The sequence below is a fragment of the Cylas formicarius genome, unplaced genomic scaffold (assembly GCF_029955315.1).
Source record: "Cylas formicarius isolate icCylForm1 unplaced genomic scaffold, icCylForm1.1 PGA_scaffold_1__22_contigs__length_36826433, whole genome shotgun sequence".
Classification (NCBI taxonomy): Eukaryota; Metazoa; Arthropoda; class Insecta; order Coleoptera; family Brentidae; genus Cylas; species Cylas formicarius.
In genome coordinates, this window is record NW_026844264.1 from 15708483 (window position 1) to 15722286 (window position 13804).

Here is a 13804-nt window from a genome sequence, read left to right on the forward strand (position 1 = left end):
GCATCACCTCGTCCCCTATCAACTTCGGGCACTGGGACTCTGACCGTTGTACCGACAGATACTGAAGTAAATTTTTTATCGCTATGCTTTAACATTTTTTCTGCTTGTTGTTTTATGTTTTCTTTCGCAGAGTAACGATTTTCCGTTGCCAGTAGCGTTTTTGTACATAAAGGACATAACATCTCAGACGCACGTTCCTCATCACTTTTTGAATCTTTTGGTACAGCACAGATTGAATGAATAGTTTGTTTACATGCTTTGCAACTCTGAGTTCCAGTAGTTTCCTCAAAAAATGCACAACATACACGAGTAGTATCAGATGGCTCGTGACATATCTCCAATATCAAGTGGTTCTCTAGTTACATGCTCTGTACTTGATGGTTCGTTAGTTATATAATCTCTGGCTAAAGGCTGGTCCAGCGACGTTTTAGAGGTTGAGTTCTGAGGAGATTCGGTTTCATTACTATCTTCATGCATATTTTTGTTGATCACTCGCTCCAAATCTTCGTCGCCTTCAAGATTTTGCGCAACTTCCTTTGGTAATGCTATACTTACTTTTACTATGCATCCAAAGACAGCCTCGTAAGGTGTTCGTTTAATTCCAGAATGATAGGCTCCATTTTTCATCAGCTGTACGAATCTTAATCCTTCATTCCAATGTCGGCCGCTGTTATCTTGCATCCATGTAGTCAACATATTTTCGATATCTTGGTTCGCTCTCTCAACACTCCCTTGGCTCTGAGAAGTCTTGCTTTTCCGTGCACAATGGTCAGTGAAGGCCAATACTGCTTCAAATTATAAATAATTTGTTTGGAGAACTCCAGCCTATTATCAGATTGTAGTATAGCGGGCGCGTCAATTAAGGTAAAAAATTTTAACAAAATATAAGAAACCTCTTCCGCCCGTTTCGATTTAAGACCTCTTAACACAACGAATTTAGTTAAATGGTCCTGGTAAACCAATATGAATTTATAGTCACCATCTGGATGTGACTGAAAGTCACAACAATACCTTTTCTAACACCTTTTTGTTTTTCAAAATAAATAAGAACTAAAAGTTCAGATTTTCACGAAATTATATATTATGACATGACAATTGTTTCGGCAAAAGACACGGTGTTGCCGAAACAATTGTCATGTCATAATATATAATTTCGTGAAAATCTGAACTTTTAGTTCTTATTTATTTTGATAAATGGATTTTCATCAAGTACAAGCCACCTCAGTTCACTTTTTGTTTTTGTTGACATGGTTCGCAAAGTTGAATATACAGTTCTATTTCAGAACGGGTTAAGTGTTGATATCGGCATGACGATCATACGATCTCTTCCCCCATGACCAATAGTGATATGAGCTTCATGTAAAACGTCGAATAGTTCACTATCAGAGACGTAGTAAATTATGTTGCTCCCAGATTCTTTAACAGGAAATATTAGTTTGACATTTTGATCAATTGTCAAAATATCATAAGGATTCAGCAACCAATAATCCCGGGGACCTTTTTGGTTGTTGATTTCGCACTATTAACATCATTCATTAACACTTTGTAGTGATCATCTTCAATATAAACACAGTTCTTTGCATTTGAAAGCCTTTTAGTTCTTAATTCTGCGTAAAATCTATTTTTCATTAACGAAACTCGTGAATCGGACATATTATAATGGCACAAAGGGAACGTGTGCACGACGAAAAGTATGATGCAATACTAAACTAAACAGGAACAAAGAAATCAACGCAGCGCCAGAAGCATGTTTGCCAGATTTACGCATAATATTCTGTACATTGAGGATTTTCAAATCGGCATTCTATAAAATGCCTAGGAAATGTATAAAATATATCTTTATAATACCTAGGAATTATATACAATGTCGGATTTTAAAGTTTGCAAGTAACATATATATATATATATATATATATATATATATATATATATATATATATATATATATATATATATATATATATATATATATATATATATATATATATATATATATATATATATATATATATATATATATATATATATATATATATATATATATATATATATATATATATATATATATATATATATATATATATATATATATATATATATATATATATATATATATATATATATATATATATATATTAATAGTGTTCTATTACTCACACGAGTTTTAATTATGAAGGAAATAATTTTTTACTCCTGCAAAATCCCATAATCGTTAATCGATTGTGGAGACTCGTACCACTGTCTCCAAACTGTTTCAATATCCATCGCTAGCTCTAAAATATGGTTAAGGTCGGCAACCGTTTTTCCGAACTAATCGAGAGCTATCTAGATGAGCCCGGAGTGTCAAAAGTTTTTCCCGTTAGGGGCGTAACTTTGATAAATTGGACACCGTCCTAAAATATCCCTGGATTACATTCTAGGTAAGTTTAAAACCAGAAATTAGTGCCGAAGTTATACGCAGCACATTTTAATATTATCTATGTCCGGCAGGCTGTAAACTAATCCGGACTTTAACGTGTGTTGCTAAAGACAAACTGACGAAAATTTTATCGCCTGTCTTCTACATTTGCATACATGGTGGTTTATTGAAAAAGGCGGATGCTCTTTTTTCATTAGAAAGTCGAATAGTTTACGTTATAGAAAAGGCTTAGAGTTGAATTGTGTATTACATAACAAAATGCTAACAAAAATTGGTCAGCAATTCATCTTCCAATAGAACTTTTTCAAATTATATATGGAAGAGCTTGTGTTCTATGAACTAACAGCTATATATGCTACTCTATGTAACCGCCTTTTAATTAATTTATGATTTCTTAAAAGCGTAAATCTAAACTTTTAAGAACATTTTTTTTCACTAACTGTATTACTATGCTATAATATTAATTTTGTTATCCTAATATCCATTTTTTAAAAGCAATATTTGGCACTCGAAAGACACATTTCCTTTAATTTATAAAATTAATGTTTGCTTCCGTGAATCGACCATTAGAGTCGACAAAATTGATTCCTACTTAAGATGAAAATAATTTATTTGATCACCCTTTTGTCAGGACAAAGCTACATTAATTCCCTGGTGCGAAGAATATGAGGAAAAAAAAAGGAAATACATAGCAATAATTACGTGTCTCGGCGGAAGCGCTATTGGATTAAAGCATGATAAACGACAGCGTCGTTCTTCTTTTCTATTATTGCTGTTATTACCCACCTTTTATTTTCCGTCGTTTTCCTGCCATAACCGCCATAACCGATTTACGGTAAACTAAGAGTCAATAAAACATGACAAAGCGAAACGGCAAAATCTGGAACTCGTTGGATTGTAGTGACTGATTGACGGAACGGTAACTGCCTGTCGATTTCATTGTTTTTTCATTAATTCCCAAACCTTTTTCAGAAATAATAAATTTGTACCAAATACCTTATCGTAGATAATGAATTGTAAGAAACAATATACTTAAAGAAGCAATTTGAATTAGTAAATGGGAAGAAGAGGTCGAAATATTTGTATTTTTTAAAGTTCATAATTGACTTGCCTTAAATACCGGACTTGATTTATACAGAGCGTCACAAAACAAGACATCAATATTTTAATTACGTATTTTATACCCCAAAACAGAGATAAACCATCTTATAAATTAGAGTCCACAACGTCTTCGTTTTTTAAATTTAGATATATTATTTTGAAAACATATAAACATAACTAAATTAAAAAAATTAAAAATATTTGCAAGAAGATTAAATGAAATGCGAAAATGTAATGTTAACAAATTTTATTACAAATATGGTCTTTAGATACTAATACATAAAATTTTAACATCCTACAGACATTTATGCTAATGTATAGGTTGCAAACTCTGCAAAATATATTTTACAAACTACGTCTGCATTATTAATATGAATCCAGAGGAAATCGAATAACAACGAAGTCTTGTGTTATGTAGCCGCAACAAAATTGCTTTAAAAACAATGAATTTACTAAAAGAATATAAATATACCTATCATCGCCAAATTTAACAAAAATAACCATACTTGAGCAATTTACAATACTGATTTGGCATTTACAGTCAGCCGAATGTACATTTATTAGTATTTCTTCCATAAACATTCTCTTTCTATCATCTAAATTGGGTAAAATTACAAAACGGAGTTATTGTTTTTATATTCTCTTATAATATGCTATTTATAGAAATGATGCTGAGAAATAATGCTGAATATCTAGGAATTTTTTTATATGGTAGTTTCTCACTTTTGATTGTAATACGTTAAAAAATCCTATGTAGAAATTTTTAAATACTTATCTATTTATTGTTTTAAAAAATATTTGCTTTAAAAATTTTAAATTTTCGTCTCCGTTACGACTTCCTTTGAAAATGGATTCTTTTACAACGTAAAAAATTGAGAGTTCATCAATAATTACCGAAAATAACTCCGGCCTGCGAAGTATGATATTGAACCCACATATTATTAATACGAAAAATAAACATGGCCGAAGACAGATCTGAAATGAATATTATAATATAATACAATGATGCTCCCAATATTTGAGTAGTGAGTAAGGATGTTTCGTGTTTCATTCTCGTATCACCAATCACATTTTCTGTGCGATTATACCAGTTATACGTTTCAACCGCAGACGCGTCTTGCCCTATTATGGATATTAAGTACGTTCCTATAGGCACCAGGATAAGAAGCCAACATGCAAAGCTAAGTATAGAGTTCTATTGTGCTTGAAAATTCAACCTACTATGATTTAAATCATTTTTTGATACCTCTAAGAGCTGAGTAGTTAAAATTTTAGCCAGGACCAAAAAATCTGTGGCTTTGAGTTAACATCATCTAACACATTCGGCGACATTGGTGATTTACACGAAATTATTGACGATTTAACGCGATTTATTTATTTCTGGAAAAGAATTTATGGTTTGCAAACTCGGTTTTAATGTGCGCCGCCCTGTAAATTAATCGCATCGTAGATCGTAGGGGTGAGGGCGTTCAGAAGCGTCGTCAGCCGATAAGCACGTACAACGATGTCGGTGAAAGGGCCTCAACCCGTCTTGGCTTAAAATTATAGGCACACCGTCTTTATCAGATAATGCGCGAAACGACGAGGCGGAGAACATTGCTTAGTCCTTCGGGGACGACCGCCTAAATCATCTGACCTTGAGGTCTTGTAAATGAGGGAAGCCCCAAATTTGTTTTCTTAGCATTATCGCCGCGAAAGATTAAGGGGTCGGGCGTCGTGATTCAGATATTGAATAGACTTGAAACGGCGAGGTATTAATCAGCGACACCTTTCTGCGAGCCGATCGGGAACGATCAGCGAAAATTTTCTTAGCCGAGCGAAAATTTTTTGTTGAGCCTTTAATTTAACCAAAATATGAGATTATACTCACAAACTCTTTAAATCGAAGTAAGCGTTCCTGTTAAAAAAAAAAAAACAACAAAAAAATGAGAGGAAGGCCAATTTTAACAAATTGCATTCTCCCAAGCGCAATTGATAACGAACAAAGTGTTATTATCTGGAGGTTCATTTTCAATTGTGCAAAATTTATACAAAATGTAACGTAACATATGGACTTTCGTATCACACTTTTTTGGTCAGCAAAATTATCCCCAGAGTTTACTTTAGGTAATTTATTGATGACATTATTGTAAGCGCTTCATTTTTCGACGCTGTAAAATAATCCACTAACAAATGAAATGCTGCAAGTCAGTAATAGAAGTGGAAATCGAATACACTACAGGAGCAAGAAAATTAGGCCGAAAGGTCTCAAAAAATTACTGTCACAAGTTTTCGGTGTGTTTTTTTCAATAGAAACTAAAGTAGCTTTAGATTGAAAGTATTACACAGGATGTTTTCTGCCGTGAGGTAAGGCTGTCTTAAGCCTCTTGTACCTTTTTATTTACATTAATTTCTTCTTCGATAATAAATAATCTTTTTAATGACTTTCATATTTGCCGCCATTTGTAAGAATTTCGCGTAAAGTTTGTCGGAAATTTAGACTCAGTCCTAATTTGTGAAGAAATTCAGGAAGAACCTCACCAAGTTAATTGACATAGAAGTTATTTTTAAAGAAATTCGATACGTCAAAAGTGTAAAACAGAAGTATACGCCAAATACTTAAATATGGTTGTAAAGTCTAACCTAAAAGTTAACCCGGCCGGGTGGGTAGAAAATGAGTATTCCGTATATTTAATAACGATAGATAGTTATCTAACCTTGTTCTAATACACACAAATTGATTTTTCGAATCGTATTTGAACAAATTAATTATTTTAAATTTTCTCAAATTTAATATTCTTTGGCATAAGATATTTATTTAAAAATTTATATTATATTAGTGGAGAAAATATAAGACAAATATCGGTTTAAAAAAATCTTCCATAAGTCAAAAACTGCTTGTAAGCTACATTCATTTTCAATAAATCTTACCAAAATATATATCGCGTATCCATCAAAAGGGTAAAAACGGCGTAAGAGATTTGCAAAAACTGTACTACAGACGCGTCAAAGTCTTCTCAATTCTCCCCATTTAAGCGACCAAAGTTGCGATCGTTAATCTAACTGTCGACAGTTAGTAAATTAATATTAATTATTACCGCCGTCGTAACATTCGAGAAAATTCGTAAAACGTTATTTTCTACCAAACATTTTGAATCGAGGTATTCATTTGCTTCTCAAAGAAGGAACAAAAGCAAAAAAGATTTAACAAGTTTGAACATGACGATTTACTTTTTGCCCACCATAGAATTTGCTGCTGATACGAAAGAAATAACAAAGAGATAACCTTTGGTTGAGGTTAAGGTATACTTCAATGGTAGCTAATTTTGCTACCCGGGATTTAATATTTTTATTTAAAGCAATTTAATCTAAAAATTTTAAATAAATGAAGCTAATTAATATAAATGACCAAAAATGACTAAGAATTTTTTAAAGGTACTTTGAAAGTAATAATTTAGATGAATAAAGATTTTGTCTCAAACCTGAATACATATTTCCGAAAACGCAGCCTCTCTTGTGTTCTTCCCTTCTACCATATTACAAGAGAAAATAATAACAATACCGTACGATGGGTATAAACCAGAATCATCTAGTCACATTAAAAACTTGAATAGGAGTGGTGACAACTTATTAAGATGAATGCAAGTTTTCATTACTTAAATCTATACAATTATCACATAATTATAAATGGACTAGGAAACTTATTTACTTACTAAGAAATATATCAACATTAACTTTTGCACAGGGCGATACTATAACGACCCAAATAATGGTTTAAATTTGTAGTTTTTTTTTGTTTTCTGAATGAACAACTTCATTCATTATTTCATGTTTTCATGTAAATAGGGGTAGATATTATTAATGTTTGTCTGAATGTCATCAAAATTTATAAACAATGTTTTGTTTTCCAAGGCAATAATGGTAACGATAAAAGAAAATCCCAACAATCTATTTATTTTGAAATTCCGGTTAAAAAGCATTTTTCTTTTAAGTAAAAGTATGCAAGGTGCTTCATTAAAAAAATGAAGCTGTTGATTTTTTTTTCATTTGCGGCGATGATTTGGTTTTATTCGTACGGTTCGTACTGTACCACTTTTTTGTAAAAAGTTTTTCTACTGTTATCAAAAGTTTCTTGAAAAGAAGCACCAAAATACGCCCGCATAAATCACCCTGTGCAATTAAACAATAACAAACGGGAATAGGTAAAATGCTAAATAGGATTTCCACATTTAGGACAATTTATTGCCGCCAAACAATGCGTTATTTTACAGACCTAAAACGTTTACAGCCCAGGGTAATGTTATTACTCGAAACGTATATTCGGAATATAAACATTTGGTTAGTATAGCTCTGTTGACGTTTTCGTAGCGCTAATTATTATTTCGTTGGGGCGAAGATGCCTGGTTGCTTACATAATCTCTTTTTTTTGGGTTCGGGGGTGAGGGGGGGATGAATTGGTATCGATAGTTTCCGAGTTTGTAAAGAAATCACTTTTTGGTTTGAGTTTTGAAAGAGCAGAGTCATCCGTGTACGTAGCACATGTTTTAGTCGTCTAAACTATTTTTGATGGATGGACTACAAACCCAAGAAAAATCAATAATATTTTTACTATGCCTTAACGAGTGTTATTATAAAACTAATTGAACGATAGGTTATTCAATCGAATATTTGTCTACCAATATACCAACACATGGTTCTCCAACGCTACATTTTAGTCCAAACTCAATAAAGACAATAATACAGTCTTTTGATATAACTGAATTCTGTTGGTACTTGTATAATATGTTATTTCGAAACGTAAACACTAACAATATTTTTTTTTATATCATGCTATATTTGTTAGTGCATAATTTGCTACATAATTTTTAAGAATATTTAAATATTGACATCAGAATTTATTTCTTGCATCTAAATAAATGACTACGGAACTAAGATTTGGAGACAACCAAGTGCTACAAGTTGTTCACCATAATGGGAATGAGGTAAACATTTTTAATACATCAATCACTATTTTTCTTATATTTGTAGGGAACTTATATGCGAATTTGGAAGTTAAAGTGGAAGTGAAAAATGGTATGTTTTCGTTTATAAACCCGGAAACTAACTTTTTAGCAGGCTGGTGACTGGGCGTAAATTAGGAACATTCATTCTGAACCAGTAATTAGGGCCAATCAAGTTTTCCACGTCTGATAGGCGCTCATAATAGCCAATCAGCTTTTTGTCTCATTTTGATACTTCTTAAATTATATTTGATCTCTGCCAGAGTTAAGAGAACCGTGTTTAGAGAAATGGTAAATACAAATTTATTCATTCATTCAGTGCCCGATGTCAGGTTCTTAAATAAACCTAATACAAAAATTGATCTGAAAAATAAAATATTTGATTTCATATATAGTTGGTGTTGTTTGAAAGTTATTTGACAGATCGAAAAAGATTAAATATCAAAAATAATAAAATTGATTTTAAATATTAAATTTGTAAATAAATTTAGGTATGAGCGATCGCACGTTTCTCGAACCATACAAGGTGGGCCACAAATGAAGGGTTTAGTAACCCCGAAACATTGTTCGACAAGAACTTTTTTTGGCTGCTTTCTATTTTTTGTTGTTATTTAACGCAAAAATCAATCTGACGTTAACGTTAACACAAAATGAAAGGCCGGGAAAATTGTCCACTTTTCTCCAAATAAATAAATAACGGATAGTTTCAAAATCATTTTTAATCAGTCGCCAGCCTACCAACACCTTCGGTAAACACAATGTAGGCACCATATATCTAAACAGTAATTAAAAACCCTTAAAACTTAAGACATTACCGCAACATGTCGTAAATGATGGAGAACAAAAAACAAGCCAGAAAGGTCGTCGTGCTGGGGAGAGAGCACGTCCATCTGGCTCCGTTCTGCATTTCTGGAAAAGAAAGTTTTTACAAATTAGCGGCAAATCCGGACGTGGCAGTTTTCATTTTGTTCGCGGTTGAGGTTATGAGAATCACGGTCAATTGCCCTCAGCATGTGGCGTGTAAAACCCAAAATTGGTCGTGCTTTTTCAGCGAAATTATGAGACGCGGACATATTTTATGGATCAAAAAGTTGGAATAACGGAATGGAGTCATGGAAAGAATAAATGTTGCGGTTAAATATGGAAACATTTATTTAAATTGTCTGTAACTGTTTCGAGGTCTAAAAATAAATTTTGTAAAAATGGGCAAGATAATAAAGAGTAAGAATTTATCTTAACCTTAAAATTCAAGATTGAAGATTTGAGAGAGTTAGCAATCTGCTTGTCAGTCACTGCGCCCCAAATAATTTTCTCCATAGCTATATCATATCTCAGATTAGACTCCATAGCTTCTATCGTGACTCTTTGGTGTAGCTCATTGACTATGCTTTGGTTACGCCCAGCTGATGGAAGCCCACGTTCGATTGGAGTTCGCATTGGTATGGTGCATGGTATGGTTTCCTCCGTTTCTTGGCAGAATCTGCATTTAGTATTTTCTTCCATTCCCATTAGGCTTAAGCAGGAAGTAGTGCTACTAGTAGTAAAATTTCCATTATTCTTAAGGTTTTTCTTTTGTAGCTTAGCACGTCTGCTGTAAATTTGACATATGGACCTCTGAGGAATTCCTTTGCCTGTATATGTCCTGTGTCTTCCTATCCATTTTTTGATGGCTAATTTTCCAACAAGTTTAGTCAGCCCGCTTTGAAGAGCCCTCGTCGCCTTTTCTTTCATTACCTTTGTTGTCTTCGAGAGCAGAGGAAACTTGTTGCAATAATACTCTATATTAGGTCTTTATGAAATAGCTTTTTAGATTGTTCCGTTCTATGCCAGATTAAGTCATAATGAAAAATGGCTCTCATTCCACTTGATTGCTTAACCTGATCATCCTTGAACATTATATAAAATTTGTGAAATTATAGGTTATTTTAATATTGCAATACAAACAGGATATACAGAATGCCTATGAAATCTCTAACAATGTGTTGTATTTTTCCTATTAACCTCTGGAATTTAATAAAATAAAAAAACCGAATAAATAAATCAGTATTTGTTTTCTTTTGTACTTGATACACTGAGTGGTAGTCGTATAGCAGCAATTAAGTATCTTTTTAAGAAAATCGGAAAACAAGTATACTTGGAAAAACAAAGGCCGTTTCCACCACAGGCACCGATCATATTCTAAATGTTTACTACAATGCATAATTTTTTTTTTATCAAAAGAGACGTCCGATGTATTTGTATCTTTGACATTTCGAATATGGTCTCCGAATTTGGTGATTTGCTGTTGGTGATTTTGCCATTTTGCGATTTCTGAAGTGCTTTGTTTCTAAATATTAATACAACGGTTATTCAAAATTATTTTGTGGTATTTAGTGTATGAAATAACTAGTGACACTTCATGATTTATCCCTCAGCTGTCAGGGATAAGTTACTTCCATATTGACATCACTATAAACTGGAACCTTTGACATTTAGAATCGTAGAACGTAATTGGCTGAACCAAAGAAATCTTTGATTTATACCAACATAAAAGTGCCGCACACTCACGCGCATGTTGAATGGACCTTCTCAATTTTTTTTAAATTTTCGGAACCATTTAGTTTCGACTCAATAATGTCTTCGGTTTCAAATTAAAATCAATTTTTATTTTTCGCTGCATGGCGATAGATTTTCAATAGCACGTCAGTGTTTTATTAATATTGTTAACCGAAACGTAGTTAACGAAGTAGAATCGCTCATCCGATGGATGATTCAAGTATTTAAAGATTTTGTAAAATGTAATATTGCTCGTGGATGCTACGAAATGTTCGAATTCTTTAAAGTTTTGCACTTAATTTCGTTTTAATAATTTTCTCGGGCGTGGGAAAATATCTTTATGTCACGCGTTTCGGCGGGGAAATTTCCATAAATCGGATTTTTAATTCGGTACACCCCTTTTTTCGCTTAAATTCCTAGTGAAAGCGATTTTTTTCTTTTCGCGCTTGTTTCAAACTTTACGGTCAACTGCTTTTCGAACCATTTGGGACCACGCGCAAATTAGGGAAGTTGATACGGAGTTTTTACGGCACGGGCAGAGCGTGTTACGCATATAAATTTTATGAGTTTTGATTCAGGCAGTTTAGAAGTCGGATTTAACTTGCGAACGAATTTAAGCGATGGTTTACGTAATTAGAAAAAAGCAATTTCCATGAAAACGAGAAATTTTACAGCACAGCAATTTTTTGGACCAATCGACCGATCAAGAAACTTGTCCAAAAAGAACGATATTCCAAATAGATAATAAAACTGAAAATGTAAACCGGAAACGTTTCCAATCGAAAATGAAATCTACAAACTAGAAACATAGCCTTATAGTGAATGTAGAATAAATTAGGCGATAATTAGAACACATGAACAAAATGTGTCGCTAATTCAACCAATGCTGATTTTTCTCATTTTAGAATTTGTTTTTAGTTTTATATTGAAAATCGAAAAAATGGCGAATATACAATAAATTCAGTTGGCAATCAACGCAATGCCGATCCTTCCTAACTAAATTAACATCTAAAATTCTTACTCGTCTTACAGTGTTAAATTTTAAATATTGCGTTTAGAATGTGACAGTCTTGTTACAGCAAGTTGTGTGGCTCTTTTTTGGGTATGAAATTAGTTTAGGGTTGTAAAATTAGTAAAATTACATCCGGACTCGTATTTACATCCATACGTTTAAAAAAAAAAATATTCGCTATAATAGGTTCATATGAATAATTCTCCGTATGCGTTGAATCGTATCATACACCCAGCATTATCCAAACCGAACACGTACGCGTACGGAATATGCTGAATACAAAAACGGGATGAAGATAAATAATCTATTTTACCCACATGATTTTGACCTGGATTAACCAAGCGTGCTTGCATATTCGCCGTAGATATAGTAAAGATTTCTGTCGTAATGCCGAAAATTAATTAAGCCAGCTTAATTCAACAATTTAACTTAATTATCGAGATCGAAGGAGATTTAAAAATTTAATCAGGAAAATAATCCGAAAGTACTTGCGCACGTGGATTAGTATAAAGCAAAAAGACTCAAAATACGCAATTGTGGTCAAAAGTAACCTTTTGGCAAAACTATTTTCGAGTCAGCCTCTAATATTTTTAATTATATGTGTGGTTAATAATGTGAATGTGTTAGGTTTGATTAAATCAAATAAATAATAATATAAAAAAGAAACAAAAGTAAAAAAGTAAAAAAAATATAATGAAAAACATTTTTACAAATTCGTGAAAGCGAATGAGGAAAAGTGTTTGTAAATCGACTGATCCATATAATAAACATTACGTTTAATAATGCAAAAATTAAATTTACACCTGGAATTTAAAAATTTTGTTTTTTGAAAGGGACTGACCGTTCAAAGTGATGTGAAATCTGTTTTGCACTGTTTGGATTGCCATATTAATATATTAAAAGTGAAATAATGTTATTTATCGGTGGATGTTTTGACTCATATACTCTAAGTACAACTGCGCGTTTGTATCTGAAATCGGAATGGAAATTCCCACAAAACTCGATTTAGATGAAATCTCGTTGGCGACACGAAAATAAGTGTCAGTAAATTATGTTGTGTCAATCATGTTTTTGCGAAGTAAATAGCGATTAAATTCCAGTCACGTCTAGTCGGCCGGCATTTGCGTGCTAAGCGACGTGCTAGCGTTATTTACCTCTTCCGAATCTGATATTAGATCAACTCTACGAATGTATCGTTAATTGCGACGACAGTTGTTACGGTTAAAGGAAAGGGAAAGGGAAGATAAAAAATATTCACTCTTTCAGCGATCTAGTAATCGTAAGTTGTTTATTTATTGGAAAACTAGATAAATAAATAAAGAAATTTTACTTCCTCCACTTTTTATCAAGCGCGGTTATGTAAATAAAAAAACTATTTACCCAAGTGAGAACCAACATGGCTCTGCGATGACGTTGACCCTAGAACGGGAGCCAAACGTGGCGTATCGTCCCTGACAAAATCTTCAGCTGACTGCCTCCAAAGTGCGAAAATCGTGGCCTCGCATCTTATGCTCATAACTCCGTGCAAGAAATGGGATTTGGTCGCGATTACTTCTAATTTGGATTTCGACGAATTTAGACCCAGCGAAGATTCGTATTCAAACCATGTCGGGTGAATCAGAATATTGGGGCTGTCCTCGTATACCTGCAAATAAAACGAAAAGCTTTGTTATACGAAACCAATACCGCGAGTCCTAATAATAAATAAAGAAAAATTGGCAAATTTCGACATCGCGTAAAAAACAAATGGCTAGTTTA

At 32.9% G+C, this 13804-nt stretch overlaps 1 protein-coding gene across 4 annotated transcripts in view; it reads right to left on the reverse strand.

Annotated features, from left to right (window-relative positions):
• Positions 1-3785: 3785 nt before the first annotated feature.
• LOC132697019 (uncharacterized) overlaps positions 3786-13804 on the reverse strand; it is a 286016-nt gene continuing 275997 nt past the window's right edge. For all 4 annotated transcript variants that reach the window (XM_060662263.1, XM_060662262.1, XM_060662264.1 and 1 more), the window contains 2 exons: positions 13427-13691; positions 3786-9408 (listed from right to left, as the gene is read on the reverse strand). In XM_060662263.1, the coding sequence (XP_060518246.1) occupies positions 9311-9408; positions 13427-13691 (363 nt within the window). In that variant the 3' untranslated portion in view covers positions 3786-9310. The remainder of the gene's footprint in view (positions 9409-13426; positions 13692-13804) is intronic.